This window comes from Mobula birostris, chromosome 12 (assembly GCF_030028105.1).
Source record: "Mobula birostris isolate sMobBir1 chromosome 12, sMobBir1.hap1, whole genome shotgun sequence".
NCBI lineage: Eukaryota > Metazoa > Chordata > Chondrichthyes > Myliobatiformes > Myliobatidae > Mobula > Mobula birostris.
This window is the reverse complement of record NC_092381.1, coordinates 4,097,388-4,120,332: the sequence shown is the minus strand read 5'-3', so window position 1 is coordinate 4,120,332 and position 22,945 is coordinate 4,097,388. Positions and strand designations below refer to the sequence as shown.

The following is a 22,945-nucleotide window of genomic DNA, read 5'->3' as shown; positions in this document are numbered from 1 at the left end:
TCATTAGCCACTTACTAACAGCTTCAGGAGGGAGAGACCCATCTTTCTTCGGCTTTGTATAGCTAGAGTGTATACAAGTCAAATCAAGTCTATTGTCATTTCCACTATAAGCTGCCGGTACAGTACACAGTAAAAACGAAGCAACGTTCCTCCAGGACCCTGGTTCTACATGAAACAACATAAAACTACACTAGACTATGTGAGACAGCACAAGGCTACACTATAAATAATAAAGGCATCCGTTTGTCTTGCGAGACCATGGATCTGTGCCTGGAAAGTCTTCACTCTCCAGAGTGCAGGCCTGGGCAAGATTGTATGGAAGACCAGCAGTTGCCCATGCTGCAAGTCTCCCCTCTCCACAACACCAATGTTGTCCAAGGGAAGGGCATTAGGACCCATACAGCTTGGCACCGGTGTCGTCGCAGAGCAATGTGTGATTAAGTGCCTTGCTCAAGGACACAACACATTCCCTCAGCTGGGGCTTGAACTCACGACCTTCAGGTCGCTAGTCCAATGCCTTAACCACCTGGCCACGTGCTCACACAAGGCTATACTAGACTACGTAAAAACAACATAAAAACTGCACTAGACTACAGACCTGCACAAGACTACACAAAGTGCACAAAAGCAGTGCAGGGCAGTACAACAATTAATAAACAAGACAATAGGCACAGTAGAGGACAAATTACAATATAACAATAAATGATGTAAATGTCAGTCTAGACTATGAGTATTGAGGAGTCTGATGGCTTGGGGGAAGAAACTGTTGCACAGTCTGATCATGAGAGCCCGAATGCTTTGGTACCTTTTGCCAGATGGTAGGAGGGAGAAGAGTTTGTAGGAGGGAGAAGAGTTTTTGTGAGGGGTGCGTGGGGTCCTTCATAATGCTGTTAGCTTTGCAGGTGCAGCGTGTGGTGTAAATGTCTGTAATAGTGGGAAGAGAGATCCCGATGATCTTCTCAGCTGACCTCACCATCCACTGCAGGGTCTTGCGATCCGAGATGGTGCAATTTCTGAACCAAGCAGTGATGCAGCTGCTCAGGATGCTCTCAATACAACCTCTGTAGAATGTGGTGAGAATGGGGGGGTGGGAGATGGACTTTTCTCTGCCTTCGCAGAAAGTAGAGACGCTGCCGGGCTTTCTTGGCTACGGAGCTGGTGTTGAGGGACCAGGTTAGATTCTCCGCCAGGTGAACACCAAGAAATTTGGTGCTCTTAACGATCTCAACGAAGAGCTGTCAATGTTCAGCGGAGAGTGGTCACTCCGTGCTCTCCTGAAGTCAACAACCATCTCTTTTGTTTTGTTCACATTCAGAGACAGGTTGTTGGCTCTGCACCAGTCTGTTAGCCGTTGCACCTCCTCTCTGTATCCTGACTCGTCGTTCTTGCTAATGAGACCCACCACGGTCGTGTCATCGGCGAAACTGATGATGTGGTTCGAGCTGTGTGTTGCAGCAGTCGTGGGTCAGCAGAGTGAACAGCAGTGGACCGAGCACACAGCCCTGGGGGGACTCCCATGCTCAGTGCGATGGTGTTGGAGATGCTGCTTCCGATCTGGACTGACTGAGGTCTCCCAGTCAGGAAGTCTAGGATCCAGTTGCAGAAGGAGGTGTTCAGGCCCAGCAGTTTCAGCTTTCCAATCAGGTGCTGAGGAATGATTGTGTTGAATGCTGAACTGAAGTCTATGAACAGCATTCGAACATATGTGTCTTTTTTGTTCAGGTGGGTGAAGGCCAGGTGGAGGGTGGTGGCGATGGCATCGTCTGTTGAGCGGTTGGGACGATACGCGAGCTGCAAGGGGTCCAGTGAGGGGGGCAGCAGGGTCTTTATGTGCCTTATGACAAGCCTCTTGAAACATTTGATGATGATGGAGCAACACTCACAACACGCTGGAGGAACTCAGCAGGTCGGGCAGCATCCGTGGAAACGATCAGTCGATGTTTCGGGCCGGAACCATTCATCAGGAAACGTCGACTGATCGTTTCCACGGATGCTGCCCAACCTGCTGAGTTCCTCCAGCGCGCTGTGAGTGTTGCTTTGACCCCAGCATCTGCAGATTATTTTGTGGTCACGATGATGGATGTGAGAGCAACAGGACGGTAGTCGCTGAGGCAGGACACCGAAGACTTCTTCGGCACGGGGACCATGGTGGCAGCCTTGAAGCACACTGGAATGATGGTGCTGCTCAGGGAGATATTGAAGATTTCAGCATTGGTCCTGCCAAATCTGTGAAATTAGGATGTTTCGCCCACCCTATCACCGGTGTATGTGAATGCTGTGTGAATTTACTGCCCCTACAACTGCCCGTCGGAATGGAATAACAGCTCACACACTGCATACAATTATAAGTAAGTATATTTATGAATGTTAGCTTAACCAAAGAGTTTAATAAAGGAAAGAAAGAAAAAAAACAAAAAGGCTCCATTATAATTAAACAGTCAAATGCACACAGGCTGGAGTTCAAATCTTCCAAAAGCCATATTCACCGATCCTTGGTAGACCTCTGTGCCTTGGCTCCATCAAATAGCGTTTTCCCACTGGATTGAGTCTGACGACAGGTTCTCTCTGGAGTCTTCTCTCTTCATCTCCCACCGAACACAGACCAAGACCAACCTTAGTGTCCCTCACAAAACCTCTCCCCCCAGTGTACTCTAGAACCTTCTGCCAGTTTCACCATCCTATTTAGATGACACTCATTCTTAAGCCTCCCTTATCGTAACAGTAACGCAAACAGGCTAAAGGCGGAACAGACTGCTCTTACAGAACAGCTAAAATGAAATACCTACAGCATAACAGTAAAAATGTGAACCAGGGCGTTAATACTGTATATACAGAAAAGTGCTAGAAAAGGGCCAGTAACATCACGAAAGATCCCACCCACCAAGAAAGAAAAGAAAAAAGAAGCATTGTACTTTAGGAAATTGTCCATTGTGGTTAAGCTGATGTCGCTCCACAATAAAAACATTTGAAACAGAAGTCATATCAGAATTAGAATCAGGTTTAATATCACTGGTATATGTCGTGAAATTTGTTGGTTTTGCGGCAGCAGTATATCGCATTGCATAATAATAAAAACTATAAATTACAATTTAAAAAAAGAAAGATCCCACCCACCCTGCTCATGGGCTGTTTGTTCCACTTTCATCAGAGAGGAGGATACGTGGCATCTATGCCAGGACCACCAGACTCAAAAACAGTTACCCGTCCCAACACTAAAGCTGATCAACACCTCCACCCACTAACCAACCACTTTATCAATTCTAGTCAGTTGCCTTATGTGCCTATCTTTCCTGTGCCAAGTAAGTTTATTGACATATAATCAATCTGAGTAAATAAGCTATCTCATGTCTTTATATTTATTGTGTTTATCTTATTTGTTTTTTCTGCTGCAGCAGAGCGACAATTATTTTGTTGCCCTTCACACTTCTGTACTGGAATTGACATTGAACAATATATGGAATGCGCTGCCAGAGGAAGTGGCAGGGCATTCACAACATTTAAAAAATACTTGGACAAGTACATAGACTTGAAAGGTTTAGAAAGCTAATGTACTAAATGTAGACAAATGAAACTAGATTGGTTGGGCACCTTGGTGGTCACCTAGGCCAGTTGGACCAAAGAGCATTAAGATTATCTTTATTTGTCACATGTACATTGAAACATCAAAACATACTGTGAAATGCGTCATTTGCATCAATGACCAACACAGTCTGAAGATGTGCTGGGGACAGCCCACTAGCGTTACTATGCTCCTGGCGCCAACATAGCATGCCTATAACTCACTAATGTGTCATTAATGTCTCTGGAATGTGGGGAGAAACCGGAGCACCTGGAGGAAGATGTACACAAACTCCTTACGGACAGCGGCAGGAATTGAACCCCGATCAGTGATCATTGGCACTGATAAAGCGATCATGTATCCTATTGTGGTTCTATTGATCAATAAAGAGATAAATAAATGATTCTGCACTGTATGGCTTTATGGCTCCAGTACGAAAATAACTTCACATCCGTAGTCATCATATACCCTTTATAGTTCTCCTCAGGTGAACATAATTCCTATTTTACTAATTGCAACGGTTTCACATTCATTAGGTCCATACCTGAAGTGGTTCCACCAATTCCAATGTATGTTTCAGGTAAATTAGGTTTGTAATCTTTGATCCAGCTGCCTGTATCTATTAAATAAACATGAAACTCTGTGATGGCTATCGCATAGCTACAACTAATATGTTGTTTCATTTAAAAAAAAGCAAATCATTTACATTCATGACAATTGCTATACGCAGAAGTAATTAACAATATGTAATTCAGAGTCAATACATCAAGGTTCCATAGCCAGTTAATATTAAAAATTTTAAGATCTTAATGCAGGATAGCTATCACTTACAGAGTATACTATGCATATTGGAAGAGAAATTTCTCTACGAGTAATGAAGAAGTAAATACAGGGAACATACTGTGTCTTGTTTTGGAATTTGCACCAAGACGGACAGGAGCTGATCAGTGTCCAAGAACCGTGAAATCACTGCAGATGAAAGAAGACAGCAAGGATGCAGCTATAATAAAATATATTCAATCAAGCAGTAAGAATAATATCTAATTTCAATATTATTACTTCATATGTCATGAGGAAAATGACTAACCAGGAAATAGCTAATTAATTTATAAATATTTAGTAGCTCTTTCACCTCATTCATCACCATCCTGGATAGAAATAATCTTATGACCTTCCAGGGTCTTTGCATCCTCCAACTCTGGTCTCTTGTCTATTTTCATTTTCATTTTCTCCATCACTGGTAATTATATCTTCAGCTGCCTTAAACCAGTACAAAGAAGCATGGTAATCTAGCAGTTAACCTACCGAATGTTGAAAGGACTAGATAGGGTGGAAGTGCAGAGGATAGTTCCTCTGGTGGGGGTATCCACTTTCGAGGGCACAACCTCAAAATTGAGGGTTGACCTTTTACAACAGAAGTAAGGAGGATTTTTTTTAGTCACAGAGTGGTGAATCTGTGGATTGTATTACCACAGACTGCAGTGGAGGCCAAGTCCGAGGGTATATTCAAAGCAGAAGTTCATAGCTTCCTAATTGGTCAGGGCATCAAGGGATATGGTGAGAGGGCAGGTGTATGGGGTTGAATGGGATCCAGGATCAGCCAGGATGAAACAGCGGAGTAGATTCGATGGGCTGAATGACATAATTCTGCTCCTGTCTTATGGTCTTAGCATAATGGCATAATGCTGTACAGCACAAGCTGTAAGATCGGGTTCAATTCCCGCTGTTCTCTGTAAGGAGTCTGTGTGTTCTCCCCATAACCATGTGGGTTTTCTCCAGCTGCTCTGGTTTTCTCCCACATTCCAAAGACATATATGTTAGAGTAGGTTAAGGGCATACTATGTTTGTGTCAGAAGCACGGCAACACTTGCGAGTTGCCCCCAGCACACCCTCAGACTGAGTTCGTCATCGATGCAGAAAATGCATTTCACTTCATGCTTCAATGTACGTGATAAATAAAACTAATCTTTAATCTTCAAAAAAGAACAGAACCACTGTCTTCAGTACAATCTACCTTTTGGTTGTCTGCACTATGAAGTTCTGTCTCATAACACACTTATGAACCACCTGTAGCGTGGTTTGCATGCCCAAACCAAGCTCTTGAAATAAACACTGTTTCAGCTCTGTCATTAAAGGAAGGAATCTGATGGACAGAATAAGATTCAAGGATTTTCTCAAAACCTTCCTGAAAAGTGCATCATTTCCCACAAAAAACACAAGAGATCCTGCTGAAAATCCACAGTAACATGCACAGAATGCTGGAAGAACTCAGCAGGTCAGGCAGCATCGATGAAAATGAATAAACAGTCAATGTTTCAGGCCAAGACTCTTCATCAGGACACCAGCCCACTATTATTGGAAATCCAAAACCCATGCAAATTGACTCAGTGACCACTTTGAGATAACTCCTGTAACTAATAAAGAGGCCACTGAGTGTATGTTCCTGGTCTTCTGCTGCTGTAGCCCATCCACTTCAAGGTTCAACATATTGTGTATTCAGAGATGCTCACCTGCACACCATGTTGTAACACCATTATTTGAGTTACTGTCGCCTTCCTGTCAGCTTGAACCAGACTGCCCATTCTCCTCTAAGCTCTCTCATTAACAAGGCATCTTTGCCCACAGAACTGCCACATACTGGATGCTTTTTGTTTATAGTACCTTGCTTTGTAAACTCTAGAGACTGTTGTGCATAAAAATCACAGGAGATCAGCAGTTTCTGAGATACTCAAACCATCCTATCTGACACCAACAATCATTCCATGGTCAAAGTCACTTAGATCACATTTCTTCCCCATTCTGATGACTGGTCTGAACAACTGAACCATGTCCACATGCATCACTGAGTTGATGCAACACATGGCATGTGCACACTGAAATTGGTAAATGGTTTATTATTGTCACACATATCGAGGTATGGGCACGTGGCCAAGTGGTTAAGACACTGGACTAGCGACCTGAAGGTCATGAGTTCGAGCCCCAGCCGAGGCAACGTGTTGTGTCCTTGAGCAAGGCACTTAATCACACATTGCTCTGCGACGACACCGGTGCCAAGCTGTATGGGTCCTAATGCCCTTCCCTTGGACAACATTGGTGTCGTGGAGAGGGGAGACTTGCAGCATGGGCAACTGCTGGTCTTCCATACAATCTTGCCCAGGTCTGTGCCCTGGAGAGTGAAGACTTTCCAGGTGCAGATCCATGGTCTCGCAAGACTAACGGATGCCTTTAATAATTAATTAATCGAGGTCAATGAAAATCTTGTCCTAAATACTGATCATACAGACCAATTCATTACACTGTGCATTGAGGTAGTTCAAAGTAAAATAAAAATAGAATGCAGAATAAAGTGACTCAGTTACAGAGAAAGTGCAGTGCAGGCTTGCAATAAGGTGCAAAGTTACAAGGCAAGTTGTGAGGTCAAGTGCTATTTTTATCAAACTAAATGTTCAATAGCAGAATAGAAGCTGTCCTTGAGTCTGGATGGTACAGTGGCATGCAAAATTTTGGGAACCCCTGGTCAAAATTTCTGTTACTGTGAATAGTTAAGTGAGTAGAAGGTGAACTGATCTCCAAAAGTCATAAAGTTAAAGATGAAACATTCTTTTCAACATTTTAAGCAATTATTTTTGTTTTGTACAATTTTAGAGTGGAAAGAAGGAGCACCATGCAAAAGTTTGGGCACCCCAAGAAATCTGAGCTCTCAGATAACTTTTACCAGCATCAGAAGTTTGCAAAGGAACAACTAAACAAGCCTGATGCATTTTGGAAACAAGTCCTGTGGACTGATGAAGTTAAAATAGACCTTTTTGGCCACAATGAGCAAAGGTATGTTTGGAGAAAAAAAGGTGCAGAATTTCATGAAAAGAACACCTCTCCAACTATTAAGCATGGGGGTGGATCGATCATGCTTTGGGCTTGTGTTGCAGCCAGTGGCACGGGGAACATTTCACTGGTAGAGGGAAGAATGAATTCAATTAAATACCAGCAAATTCCAGAAGCAAACATCACACCGTCTGTAAAAAAGCTGAAGGTGAAAAGAGGATGGCTTCTACAACAGGATAATGATCCTAAACATACCTCAAAATCCACAGTGGACTACCTCAAGAGGCGCAAGCTGAAGGTTTTGCCATGGCCCTCACAGTACCCCGACCTAAACATCATCGAAAATCTGTGGATAGACCTCAAAGGAGCAATGCATGCAAGACGGCCCAAGAATCTCACAGACCTAGAAGCCTTTTGCAAGGAAGAATGGGCGAAAATCCCCCAAACAAGAATTGAAAGAATCTTAGCTTGCTACAGAAAGCATTTACAAGCTGTGATACTTGCCAAAGAGGGTGTTACTAAGTACTGCCATGCAGGGTGCCCAAACTTTTGCTTCGGGCCCTTTTCCTTATTTATTATTTTGAAACTGTAAAAGATGGAAATAAAAATGTAATCTTGCTTAAAATATTAAAGAAATGTGTCATCTTTAACTTTATGCCTTTTGGAAATCAGGTCACCTTTTACTCACTTAGCTATTCACAGTAACAGACATTTTGACCGGGGTGCCCAAACTTTTGCATGCCACTGTTTGTGTTTTAAAACTTTTGTATTGTTTGCCTAATGCAAGATAGAGAAGCTAGAATATCCAGGGTGGGTGGGATCTTTGATTGTGTTAGCTGTTTTACCAATGCAGTCAGAAGTACATACAGTTGTCGGAGGGGAGGCTGGTTTCTGTGATGTGCTGAGTTGCGTCCAGCCGCTCTGCAATTTCTTGTGGTCACGGGCAGAGAAGGTGCCGCACCAAACCAGGTAGAGTGAAGAAGGAGCATGTCCACGTTACAAAGTACCCACCCACCCCATTAGGCACTGAACCCATCTGCGATAGAATCTGTGGTTCCCTCATTGCCTTCATCAGCCACTTCAGACTCCATGGAACTGCAGTGAAGGCAAGTCATTCTCAATACTAAGGGACTGCTAATGAGAGGAATAATGCAAGGAAGATTTCATTCTTTTGTTTTTAGTTATTATAAAGGTGTTATACATTTGCAATTTGATGCCATCCTCAATCGATTGTAGATCAGGTACAGTAGTTAATGACAGTGTTAAGCACTCAATCAGAGCGTTTCCCTCTGCAATTGGACCTTGGACTTTCTGACTAACAGATCCCAATCAGTTAAGTTAGACAACCTCTCCTCCTCCACTCTCACCCTGAACACCGGCGTGCCTCAAGGCTGTATGCTAAGCCCTCTTCTGTACTCCCTTTTCACCTATGACTGCGTTCCTGTACATAGTTCTGACTCCATAATCAAGTTCGCAGATGACACCATGGTGGTTGGTCTGATCAGAGGGGATGATGAGACGGCCTACAGGGACGAGGTCCAGCACGTGGTGTGCCAATAACAACCTGGCCCTTAACACCCAGAAGACCAAGGAGATCACTGTGGACTTCAGGCATGCCAGGAGTCACACTCACGTCCCCGTCTACATCAACGGAACTGTAGTGGGGCGTGTATCAAGCTTCAAAATCCTTGGTGTCCACAATTTCCGAGGATCTCACCTGGTCCCTGAACCCCTCCATCCTGGTCAAAAAGGTGCAACAGTGCCTTTTTTTCCTGCGGTGCATGAACAGAGCTCACCTCTGTTCCAGGATACTGATTGACTTTTACTGCTGTACCATTGAGAGCAAACTCACCAACTGCACCTCGGTGTGGTATGGCAACTGTCCTGTATCGGACCGCAAAGCACTCCAGCATGTGGTGAAAACTGCCCAGCGGATTATCGGCACCCAATTGCCCACCATTGAAAACATCTACCATAAACGCTGTCTGGGCAGGGTGAAAAGTATTATCAAGGATGCATCTCACCCTAATCATGGACTTTTTACTCTCCTCCCATCCGGTAGGCGCTACAGGAGCCTCCGCACCCGCACCAGCAGGCACAGGAAGAGCTTCTTCTCTGAGGCTGTGACACTGCTGAACCTCACATCACAGCGCTAAGCAGTATTGCATCCGTATTGTACTGTCTCAGTACTACTTGTGTGCTGCAGCACTTTTTTTACTTGCAGTTATTTTGTAAATAACACTATTCTTTGCGTTTCTGGTCAGATGCTAAGTGCATTTAATTGGCTTTGTATCTGTACTCGGCACAATGACAATAAAGTTGAATCTAATCCAATCTAATCAATCTGCATTTGGTTTCCCCAGAGTAAAGGAGAACACATTGTGTACATCAGCCAGGATTCTAGATTCAAAGAAATGTAACTGAACCAGTCACTTTAGCAAGCTCCCTGTAATCCTTCACAGGGAGGGCCATGTGAATTTGATCAGGTACACACAAAATACTCTGCAGATGCTGGGGTCAAAGCAACACTCACAACACGCTGGAGGAACTCAGCAGGTCGGGTAGCATCCATGGAAACGATTAGTCAACGTTTCGGGCCAGAACCCTTTTCGGGATGCTGCCCGACCTGCTGAGTTCCTCCAGCGTGTTGTGAGTGTTGAATTTGATCAGGTATTTGCTGCATGAAGAGTTCTTTAAAAATAAAACAAAGACTCTTTCCCTCACAAATAACCCTTCGCTCCAGCTGTCAATGGTAGAAGTTACTTTTCAAATTTAACTTCAGGTTCAGTTTACTGTCATTCAACCATACATATGTACAGTATACCCCCAAATGAAACAGCATTTCTCCAGACCAAGGTACACACACTGGCTCTTCATGTATGATGAGACCTGCGAGGTGACAGGGAGTTCAGCAGTCTCACGGCCTAGGGAAAGAAACCGTTTCCCATCCTAACAGTCCTTGTCCTGATGCGATGGTACCTCTTCCCTGAGGGTGAGGGAGAGTTCAAAGAGAGCGTTGGATAGATGGGAGGGATCACTGACAATGCTAAGGGCCGTGCGTATGGAGTGCTCTGTTTAAATTATCTTGGATAGAGAAATCTCAATGATACTCTCAGCAGTCCTCACAGTCCTTTGTAGGGTCTTGCAGTCAGATGCATACCAGACGATGATGCACTGGTCAACAGACTTTCAATGTACTCCTATAAAAACTGGTTAGAATGGTATGGGGGAGGGGAGCCTAGCTCACCCCAATCTCCTCAGGAAATGGAGATGCTATTACGCTTTCTTGACTAAAGAGGTGGTGTTGAGATCCCCTCATTCTACTTAATTCCTCTCAGTTCCAGTGTTTTCAATACCATGACCTCACCAAATGCATCAGCTTATTCCAAGACTTAAACAATAGCTGACTGACCTGATTGAAGGCTGAAGAAGAGGTCCTCATCCTCCAGTAATTCTTGGACACAGTCCAATCTCGTGTTAATAGTCTCCACATCAACAAGAGGCTCCAATATATTTGAACGAAGCCTGCGACTCCCTCCAGCTGTCTTTGTGTAATTCAGGACTCCAAAAAGTGTGTGATTATTTCTGCAAAACAATTGCAAAGCATTTCACTTTTGAAAGAGATAAATGATAATGCAATGAAGCATAAAGAACAGGAAGCCAGTCAGCTTCACAAACCAACGTATCTTCTTTCAGGAACTTTTTGTTTGCCTACAGACAAATCCTGATGCTTAGTTGAAAATTCATGGACAATCCAGTAGTGGAGAGAGGGGAAGCAATTTAATTAGTTTTATCAGATAGATGCATTGTCAGAAATAGATAGAGATAAAAACAGCTAAAAAAATAAGAAATGTGATCAGTAAAAAAATGATGTGCAATACAACAGATACCAAATATTATTTGATATAAAATGATGATGCCAAGAAACAAAATAATGACAGACAGAAAGAAAAGTGGAGGTTCTGATGGTGGTGGAAGAGTATTGTAGAGGGTATGTCTATGAGGGTTCACAATCAAGGCAATTGGACTTTGCTATGTTGTCTACAAGACGTTTTGTCACTCATCCAAAAGGCTTCTTCAGTTCTAATCCATGATGGGTAGTTTTCCAGTTTATAAACTCTGTGAGTTGTTCAAAGGTATAGCAATCACCTGAGGATTGTTAAGAGTCAGAGTTAATGAGAGTGTCATTGCCTTAATTTTGCATGAATGGAGGTGTGAACTGTTGTGGAGACGCCAGGGTAGAGACGTTAGGACTGTATTGTAAGTAGCGCATAGGTAGTGTTGTACCCCACCCCCTCTGTTCAGGGATGGATTTTCCAGTTTGACAAAGATGACATCTTTAACCTCTCTTTGAAACCACCTCTCCTTCCTGACCAAAATGTGCACATTATCATCAAAGGAATGTCTCTTGTCCTTTAGGTGTAGATATACAGCCAGATCTTGGCCTGAGGTGTTAGCGCTCCTATAACGTGGCTAACACTTCAGGTCAAGACTCAGCTCTATAAAATACACATAATTATACACACACACACACACACACACACACACGTGTGTGTGTGTGTATAATTATGTGTATTTTATAGAGCTGAGTCTTGACCTGAAGTGTTAGCCCTCCCATGTTATAGGAGTCTAACACCTCAGGCCAAGACCTGGCTGTATATCTACACCTAAAGGACAAGAGCCATTCCTTTGATGATAATGTGCACATTTTGGTCAGGAAGGAGAGGTGTGTGTGTGTTCCTCCAGCATATTATGTGTGTATCTAGTGTATCTACAGAGGAAAATAAACAGTTGTTTTGGGCCAAGAACCTTTATCGGGGTCATCTTAGCTGCTAATTGCTAATTGTTTTATTATTAGTGCTTATACTGAGATACAGAGAATAGCTTTTGTTTTGTATGTCATCCAGACAGATCATTTGTATTTCAAGGCTTTACAAAACGGAAAAAGTATTATCAGAATACAGAATATGATGTCATAGCAACAGAGGAAGTGCAGTGTGGGCAGACCATAAGGTACAAGGGTCACAGTGAGGTACAGCAGGAGATCAGTGTTCGTCTTTGTCATACAGGAGGTCTGTTCAATAGTCATAGAGCACTACAGCAAAAAAAACAGGCCTTTTGGTCCATACAGTCCATGCTGAACTGTTATTCTGTTTAGTTCCATCAACCCAAACCAGGACCATAGCCCTGCATATCCATGCCCTCTTATCCATGTACTTCTTCAAATTTTTCTAAGTGAAGACATTCCCCTGAAATGTTCCACCTTTCACCCTTAACCCATGACTTTTAATTGTGTCACCCAACCTCTGTAGAAAAAGCTTGCTTCCATTAATCCTCATCATTTATATAATAGCAATCCCTGAGCCCGATGGGACGTGCTTTCAGGCTTTTATATGTTCTACCCGATGGGAGGGTGGAGAAGAGTGATTGATGGCAGAGCAGAGTTGGCTAAAGTTTCTGAAAATAGTTCACAAGGTGCAAGACAGATATGGCCCACAGAGAAAGTAGTTCTCAAATGGCAGGGTTAGGAAACCATGGCTGACAAGGGAAACTAAGGACTGCATTAAAACCAAGGAAAGGGCATATGAGGTAGCAGAAGTGAGTGGGAAGCTGGATCATAGGGAAGCTTTTAAAATCCAACAAAATATTTAAAATATTTAAAATGTCACTGTCTACGGGTGAGGTGTCGGAGGATTGGAGAGTAGCTCATGTTGTTCCGTTGTTTAAAAAAAGATCGAAAAGTAATCCGGGAAATTATAGGCTGACAAGTTTAACGTCGGTAGTAGGTAAGTTATTGGAGAGAGTTCTAAGAGATAGAATCTACAAGTATTTGGATAGACAGGGACTTATTAGGGAGAGTCAACATGGCTTTGTGCGTGGTAGGTCATGTTTGACCAATCTATTGGAGTTTTTCGAGGAGGTTACCAGGAAAGTGGATGAAGGGAAGGCAGTGGATATTGTCTACATGGATTTCAGTAAGGCCTTTGACAAGGTCCCGCATGGGAGGTTAGTTAGGAAAATTCAGTCGCTAGGTATACATGGAGAGGTGGTAAATTGGATCAGACATTGGTTCAATGGAAGAAGCCAAAGAGTGGTAGTAGAGAATTGCTTCTCTGAGTGGAGACCGTGACTAGTGGTGTGCACAGGGATCAGTGCTGGGTCCATTGTTATTTGTCATCTATATCAATGATCTGGATGATAATGTGGTAAATTGGATCAGCAAATTTGCTGACGATACAAAGATTGGAGGTAGAAACATAGAAACATAGAAAATAGGTGCAGGAGTAGGCCATTCGGCCCTTCGAGCCTGCACCGCCATTTATTATGATCATGGCTGATCATCCAACTCAGAACCCTGCACCAGCCTTCCCTCCATACCTCCTGATCCCCGTAGCCACAAGGGCCATATCTAACTCCCTCTTAAATATAGCCAATGAACTGGCCTCAACTGTTTCCTGTGGCAGAGAATTCCACAGATTCACCACTCTCTGTGTGAAGAAGTTTTTCCTAATCTCGATCCTAAAAGGCTTCCCCTTTATCCTCAAACTGTGACCCCTCATTCTGGAGGTGTAGTAGACAGTGAGGAAGGTTTTCAAAGCCTGCAGAGGGACTTGGACCAGCTGGAAAAATGGGCTGAAAAATGGCAGATGGAGTTTAATACAGACAAGTGTGAGGTATTGCACGTTGGAAGGACAAACCAAGGTAGAACATACAGGGTTAATGGTAAGGCACTGAGGAGTGCAGTAGAACAGAGGGATCTGGGAATACAGGTACAAAATTCCCTAAAAGTGGAGTCACAGCTAGATAGGGTAGATAGGGTCGTAAAGAGAGCTTTTGGTACATTGGCCTTTATTAATCAAAGTATTGAGTATAAGAGCTGGAATGTTATGATGAGGTTGTATAAGGCATTGGTGAGGCCGAATCTGGAGTATTGTGTTCAGTTTTGGTCACCAAATTACAGGAAGGATAGAAATAAGGTTGAAAGAGTGCAGAGAAGGTTTACAAGGACATTGCCGGGACTTGAGAAACTCAGTTACAGAGAAAGGTTGAATAGGTTAGGACTTTATTCCCTGGAGCGTAGAAGAATGAGGGGAGATTTGATAGACGTATATAAAATTATGATGGGTATAGATAGAGTGAATGCAAGCAGGCTTTTTCCACTGAGGCAAGGGGAGAAAAAAACCAGAGAACATGGTTTAAGGGTGAGGGGGGAAAAGTTTAAAGGGAACATTAGGCGGGGGCTTCTTCACACAGAGAGTGGTGGGAGTATGGAATGAGCTGCCAGATGAGGTGGTAAGTGCGGGTTCTTTTTTAACATTTAAGAATAAATTAGACAGATACATGGATGGGAGGTGTATGGAGGGATATGGTCCATGTGCAGGTCAGTGGGACTAGGCAGAAAATGGTTCGGCACAGCCAAGAAGGGCCAAAAGGCCTGTTTCTGTGCTGTAGTTTCTATGGTTTCTATGGTTTCTAAAAGGCAACTAAAACAGCTGTCAGAAGGGAAAAGATGAAAACTAGCCAATAATGTAAAGCAGGATAGTAGAATTTTTTTCAGTTATACAAAGAGTAAAAGGGAGGTGAGAGTGGATAATGGACCACTGGAAAATGATGCTTGTGAGGTAGTAATGGGAGACAAAGAAATGTCAGATGAACTTAATGGGTACTTTGCATCCGTCTTCACTGTGAAAGACACTAGCAGTGTGCCAGAGATCTGCGAGTATCAGGGAACAGGAGTGAGTGCCATTGCTATTACAAAGGAAAGAGTGCTAGGCAAACTCAAAGGTGGCTAAGACACCTGGACCAGATGGACTATAGCCTAGAGTCCTGAATGAGATTGCTGAAGAGATAACCAATACATTGGTCATGATTTTTCAAGAATCACTTGATTCTGGCATGGTCCCGGAGGGCTGGAAGATTGCAAATGTCACTCCACTCTTTAAGAAGGGAGGAAGGCAAAAGAAAGGAAATTACAGGTCAGTTAGCCACACTTCACTGGTTGGGGAAGTGTTGGAATCTATTATTAAGGGTGAGGTTTTGGATACCTGGAGACTAATGATAAAATAAGCATGGTTTCTGAAAAGGGAAATTTTGCCTGACAAATCTGTTAAGAGTTCTTTGAGGAAGTAACAAGCAGGGTGGACAAAGGAGAGGCAGTGAATGTCATTTACTTACATTTTCAGAAGGCAGCTGATAAGGTGCCATGCATGAGGCTGCTTAACAAGATAAAGTCCCATGGCGTTACAGGAAAGATACTGGCATGGATAGAGGAATGGCTGACAGGCAATGAGTGGGAATAAAAGGGGCCTTTTCTGGTTGGCTACTGGTGACTAGTGGTGTTCCTCAGATGTCAGTATTGGGACTACTCCATTTCACATTGTTTGTCTATGATTTAGATAATGGGATTGATGGCTTTGTGGCAAAGTTCGTGGATGATAGAAAGATAGGTGGAGGGGTAGGTAGTGCTGAGGAAGCAACGCAATTACAGCAAGACTTAGATAAATTGGAAGAATGGGCAAAAAAGTGGCAGATGGAACTGTTGGGAAATGTATGATAATGCATTTCGGTAAAAAGAACAATAGTGCAGAATGTTATCTACACGGGGAGAAGGTTCAAACATCAGAGGCACAGAGGAACCAGAAGGTTAATTTACAGGTTGAGTCTGAGGTAAAGAAGGCAAATGCAATGTTGGCATTTGTATCAAAGGGAATAGAATATAAAAGCAAGGAAATAATGCTAAGGCTTTATAAGACACCAGTCAGGCTGCAGAGGAGTATTGGCAACAGTTTTGGGCTCCATGTCTCAGCAAGAGTGTGTTGTCAGTAGAGAGAGAGTCCAGAGGAGGTTCACGAGGATGACTCCAGGAATGAAGGGGTTAACATATGAGGAGCATTTGGCAACTTTAGGCCAGTACTCACTGCAATTTAGAAGAATGCTTGGGGATCTCATTGAAACCTATGGAATGTTTAAAGGACTGAATAGGGTGGATGTGGAGAGGATGTTTCCCTTCCTGGGTGAATCTAGAACTAGAGGACAAAACCTTAAAATTGAGGGGAGACCTTTTAGAACAGAGGTAAGGATTTTTTTTAAGCCAGAGGAGTAAATCTGTGGAATGCTCTACCACAGATTATGGTAGAGGCCAGATCTGTGCAAATACTTAAGACAGAAGTTGATAGTTTCCTGATCAGTCAGGGTATCAAAGGATATGGCGAGAAGGCAGGTGTATGGGATGAGTGGGATCCTGGATCAGCCATGATAGAATGGTGAAGCAGATTCAATGGGCTGAATGGCCTAATTCTACTTGTATGTCTTATGGTCAAATGCCTGATCAAGTTCACATAGCCCTCCCTAATGCACCCATGAAGGACTATAGGGAGCTTGCTAAAATGGCTGACAGTCTACACTCAGCTAGGCAGTGGCGCATCATTCCTCTTCCTTTCCCTACCTCAATAAGCCTGGTCAGCAAGGCCCTCAACATAAGGATGCCCACGGCTACAAAACAATGCCGAACCTCTGTATAAATCACGCTCACTTTGGCATGAACACGAGGAAATGCTGACCACCTTTAAGCTTTGACACTGCCAGCACATCAGAGATCTGCGAACGCTGTGGGTTTCAGCTGTCAGGGTTGTCTACTGTTCATTAAGGACACCCTTTTAGGGCGACACTTTCTGTGTGGCGCAGGTGTTCAAGTGAGCGTACTACTGGCATCACCTATTGATGAGAAGGCAAAGAGTGACAAAACCTCATAGGAGGCCGTCAACGGGGGCAGGATCCAGACTTACGTGACACGACAGGGGACGTTCTGCTTCAGTGGGCGACGTTACACATGGTGGCTAGACCTCTGCTCAGTGCAGATTTCCTGCGTGCCCAAAGATTATTAGTCAATCTTAAGGAATGCTGGCTTGTGGATGTCAAAGGTTTTGAGTTGTAACCCTGCTCCCCTAGTAACTTCTCCACAATGACTCTGCGAGTTTGTCTGACTGCTGGACAAATTCCCAAACGTCACCAAGTCCACTTTCTCCACTACAGTCATAAAACATGGGGTTAAGCATCAAATTTCTACAACTAGCCTGCCAGTCCATGCCTGCACATGTTGACTGGACCCAGAAAAGCTAGGAACCATGAAGGCTGTGTTTTCCAACATGGAAAGACTTGGCATCGTATGCCAGTTGAATAGCCCTTGGGCTTCGGCCCTCCATATGGTGGTTGCAGCCTATGTGGCAGCTACCAACTCCAAAAACCAGGTCACCACCCCTGATTGTTACCCATTCCCACATATCTAAGACTTTTCAGCTCATTTAGCCAGAAAGTTGATATTTACTTAATTTGATCAAGTTAGGGGCTACCAGCAAGTATCTGTGTGCTTGGAAGACATTCCCAAAATGGCTATGACAACCCTGTTTGGTCTCTTTGAGTTTCTGCACATGCTATTTGGGCTGAAAAATCTTGGATTCTGTATTAAAAGATTTAAGATTTTCTTTTTTGTTTACCCGGATGACATAATTGTCGCCAATGCATCCTAATCTGAACACATATTTAATCTCCACACACTTTGAGTGCTTACGCCAACAAGGGTTGATTAATAACCCTGCTAAGTGCCAGTTTGGGTTGTCAAGAATTGACTTTCTCAGCCATCACATCTCTGCAGAAGTGTGAAACCCCTCCCATCAAAAGTAGCCACTATTATGGAATTCCCACCGCCCCGCACTACTGAAAAACAAAAGGGGCTTTTAGGCATGAATTACAGTCACCACTTTATTCCGCGAGCTGCTGAACTTATGCTGTCCTGTATAATGCGCTTAAAGGTAATACCCTTAATCACAGGCTTGATGGGTCAGCGTACATGACCAGGGCATTTGATGATACCACACAACCTCGTTCCATTGCGACCCTACTGGTGCAGCTGCCTGCCAATGCACCTATAGCCATACTACTGATGCTTCAGACTATGCTCTGGGTCCTGTGCATGAACAGTTGGTTGAAGGCGTGTAGCAGCCCTCACCTTCTTCAGCTGGCAGCTCCATTTTCTGCTGAAAGGAAGTACAGCAGATTTGACCATGAGCTTCTTGGTCTCAATCTGACTGTCTGCCATTTTCATTTTTTTCCAGAAGGGTGCCATTTCACAGCGCCTGTTGACCATAAATTCACATGCATGTGATGGCCAAACTATCAGACTTTTGGTCTGCACAGCAGCAGTGTCAACTGGCCTACATATCAGAGTTCAGAACTGATATACAATATATCAAGGGTAAAAATAACGCCATGGCTGATACTTCCTCCGACCGTGGTCCCCAATTCATATCAGACTTTTGGACTGCGAAGGCACAGAACCTTGGCATTAAGCTACATCACACCACGGCGTATCACTCGCAGTACAGTGGCCTATGCAAGCAGTTTTCCCATTCTTTAAAGGATGCTCTGAAGGCTTCCCTTTAGGATAAGTGTTGGCATGCTTGACTCCTGTGGGTCCTGCTGGGGCTCAGAGCAACTCCAAAAGAGGACCTGCAGTTGTCTGTGGCTGAGTTGGTACAGGGATAATGAGTGCTGGGTGATTTTATTCCTGACACCATGACTGCCTTAGTTGGCCTCTCAACGGCATTCCACCCTCCTCAGTAAATTCAACCCCTTTGCACCAGTTCCTACCTCCCATCATGGTGTACAGCACTCTTGAGTTCCGATTGACCAACATTTCACCTTGTTTTTTTCGTCTGCCATGACCCACACATGGTCCTTTTACATAAGAACATAAGAAATAGGGACAGAAGTAGGCCATCTGGCCCGTCAAGCCTGCTCCACCATTCAATAAGACGATGGCTGATCTGGCCATGGACTCATCTCCACCTACCTGCCTTTTCCCCATCACCCTTAATTCCCCAATTATGCTAAAATTTATCCAACCTTGTCTTAAATGTATTTACTAAGGAGCTTCCACTGCTTCATTGGGCAGAGAATTCCACAGATTCACCACTCTCTGGGAAAAACAGTTCCTCATCCCCATCATAAATCTTGAGGCTATGTTCCCTAGTTCTAGTCTCACCTACCAGTGGAAACAACTTTCCTGCCTCTATCTTATCTATCCCTTTCATAATTTTATATGTTTCCATAAGATCTCCTTTCATTCATCTGAATTACAGTGAGTACAGTCCCAGGCGACTCAATTTCTCCTCATAGTGTAACCCCTCACATCTGGAATCAACCTGGTTCCTCTGAACCGTAAACTTAAATTTTGCCAGACCAAATAATCATACCACACACAAGTCTTTACTTTAACCTTTTCACTAGTTTATTGTTCGAGCTCAGCCGGCGAGAAAACTCGAAGCTGAACATCAAAGAGACAGAGTTTCTACCTGCCTCTCTGGCAGCTCAAACGAGCTTCTGATTTAACAAGCTGGAATGCTACAATTTATAGGACTAACAGACAAAGAACACTTAGTTACCCTGATATTCCCACCAAGTCAGTCAGAGCAAACTTAATTAATTAGATAAGAGAGTACAGGTTTCCCCCGTCATCCGAAGGTACAGCGGTCCTATGAAATGGTTCGTAAGCCGGGTGTCGTAAAGCGAAGAAGCAATTACCATTTATTTATATGGGAAAATTTTGTGAGCGTTCGCAGACCCAAAAATAACCTACCAAATCATGCCAAATAACACATTAAACCTAAAATAACAGTAACATATAGTAAAAGCAGGAACGATATGATAAATACACAGCCTATATAAAGTAGAAATACTTTTCCACAATCATTGTCGGCACTGTTCTCTGTAGCGAAAATCTCATGCAAGTGCTCTCGGCAGAAAATCTCACGCAAGCGCTGTTGGCAGAAACACTCTCTCCAGTAACCTTTAAGCTATGAAGCTGCCAAATCATACCAAATAACACGTAAAAATACACAGCCAATATAAAGTAGAAATAATGTATGTACAGCGTAGTACCACTTACGGGAATCGGGAAAACAGCTTGCCGAGCACACTGATGATGGTGTGTTAGACTGAGTCGTCGGAGTTTGGGTGGTGCAGTGGCCCCCACCCCACTGCCAATTGCATCGCCTCTGATCTGGGCCGACAATTATGTGTCGGGTGGCACCTAATTAATTAGCATGTTTATTTCAGTTTTTTTCTTATAAAGATGTGCTGTGTGCCTCCCGGCTACCGCTGCATTCTCCGCGAATCAATATCTGTCCGCAGCCCGGGGGTTGGGGTGGTGGGACACTGGGGTGTCATCTCATCGTCGTCTGTTTCCATTAGGGCAGGCAGCTCATCTTCTTCTATGACTGCCTGCCTCGATGTCGAAGGTCGAGGTTCGTCGTCTGCTGTGGCTGATGTGGAAGGCTTGCTTGACTGCTGAGCCTCGTGCATTTTTCTATCATACAGTTCTTTGTAAGCACTCAAACCATCCTGAAAATAACCCCTAAACCTACGTACCCTTTCAAAATTAAAGTCGTACTTTATCATTGCAGCGAAAATCTCACGCAGTTGCCTCACGTTCAGTTCGCTACTGCATTCGGTTTCGATTGATATCCTTTCCTCTTCCAATTGCATCAGCTCTTCATCTATCAGTTCTTGTTCATGGGCTGCCAAAACCTCTTCAACATCATCTTCGTCAACTTCCACAAGCCAAACTCACATTGCCCTTACTTCGTTCACCACGATCAAAACGCTTAATTATGTCTAGTTTTACGCTAAGTGTAACACCCTTATGAGCTCTTTTAGGCTTTTCCAATACCTTAGAACTCATCTTGCAAACGGCTGCTCACAGGCACGTGTTTAAGCAATGCCGGCTAGAATGCCATTCCGAATCCGGGGGAAAGTGGCTGCTCGGGGCACGCGCTGCCCTTTTTTCCTGTGCGCTGCTTTTTTTCATAACAGTGAAAACACCTTCTGTTAGCGAAATCAGGTAACTAATGTAGGTCTTTCGTAACAGTGAGGTTTCGTAAAGCGAACGTTCAAAAAGCGGGGGACACCTGTATCCATATCATTGCTACTCTTGCTTCTGGTTCATTCAATGAGTCCAGATTTTCACAAAGTGTTGCAATAACACTTTCATACTTGTTTGGGTATTTATGGAAAATGTCCTTTATTACTACAATGGCTTCTTGGACGATGTAGTTTACTTTTGTCTGAATGAAGTCAAGTAGCTTACTCACGCAGTATTCTGCTGATTGCTCAACTTTGATTGCACATCATCCAATTGCACGGACAGCTCTTCATACAAAGTTTCAGTGGCATACTCCTTCAATTCTGCCAAAACCTGTGCAATGTTGGCTTGAGAAGCCAATCGAATCACAATATCCAGTTTTTCCAGTTTCACATATATCTTTACAAAGAAAACCGTCATTCAGTACATTCATTTAAGGCTGTTAAAAGCTTGCTGATTGTCTGAAAATTGAGGCTCGTTCCACTATGCCAGCTGCTTTCGGATGATGAGTGCAGTGGAACTGTTGTTTTATAGCCAACTCCTTGCCAAGTTTCCTCATTTATTTTGGTAACAAGATGCAGCCTATTGTCCGGGTTTATCATTTCTGGAAGTCCATAGTGAGGAATTATTTCTTTTAGCAATATTTTCCTAACAGTCACAGCGGTATTGTTAGTTGTAGGAACAGCTTCAATCCATCTGCTAAATACATCTACTATCACTAAGCAATACTTATAATAATGTACTCTAGGTAATTCTATAAAATCAAGTTGTAAACAAGAAAAAGCTCCACCAGGCAAGGGAGTAGTTCCAGAAACACAAGGCATTCCCTTTTCCAGCATTTGTTTTTTACAAATTAAATATGCTGTGGCTCGTTTTCTGGAAATCAGTGTGTCACCAAGACTGTAATGATATATTAACCATTCCCTCCTTTCCCAAGTGTGTACAATTATGTACATAATCTATCAAAATAAGTAAGAACACAGAAGGAACACAGACCTGTCCCGCAGGGGTCACCCATAAATTGGTCTGAGGTTCAAGGTGGCAACTCATTTGGGACCATAGTTTGCGCTGTCCTTCAGGGGCATCCCTCTTTGAACATATGTAGCTCCCCCATATCTGGCATACCCATCCTTAGATTTTGTGTAATAGGAGCTTACTAGGTTCCCGAGGGGACTAAAAGTGTGGGGTCCAAGGCTGTCCGTTTTGCTGCTGCGCCAGCCGAGCATTACCCTTAAATATCACATCAGGTTCCCCAATATGGGATGCACATCTAATAATATTGTATTCAACCTGAGCCTGAGCCGGTGGCATTGACCTCCCACATCATGAAGACCCTGGAGAGACTTGTTCTGGAGCTGCTCCAACCTATGATCAGGCCACACTTAGATCCCCTCCAGTTTGCCTACCAGCCCCGACTAGGAGTTGAGGATGCCATCGTCTACCTGCTGAACCGTGTCTATGCCCACCTGGACAAGCCAGCGAGCACTGTGAGGGTCATGTTTTTTGATTTCTCCAGTGCGTTCAACACCATCCACCCTGCTCTGCTGGGGGAGAAGCTGACAGCGATGCAGGTGGATGCTTCCCTGGTATCATGGACGCTTGATTACCTGACTGGCAGACCACAGTACTTGTGCTTGCAACACTGT

General features: G+C 43.7%; 1 protein-coding gene across 1 annotated transcript in view; it reads right to left on the bottom strand.

The window, feature by feature from the left end:
* msh4 (mutS homolog 4) overlaps positions 1-22,945 on the bottom strand; it is a 249,548-nt gene that overhangs the window by 98,109 nt on the left and 128,494 nt on the right. The window contains exons 6-8 of the mRNA XM_072274791.1: positions 10,794-10,966; positions 4,461-4,528; positions 4,104-4,178 (exon numbers count right to left, since the gene is read on the bottom strand). Of these exons, the coding sequence (XP_072130892.1) occupies positions 4,104-4,178; positions 4,461-4,528; positions 10,794-10,966 (316 nt within the window). The remainder of the gene's footprint in view (positions 1-4,103; positions 4,179-4,460; positions 4,529-10,793; positions 10,967-22,945) is intronic.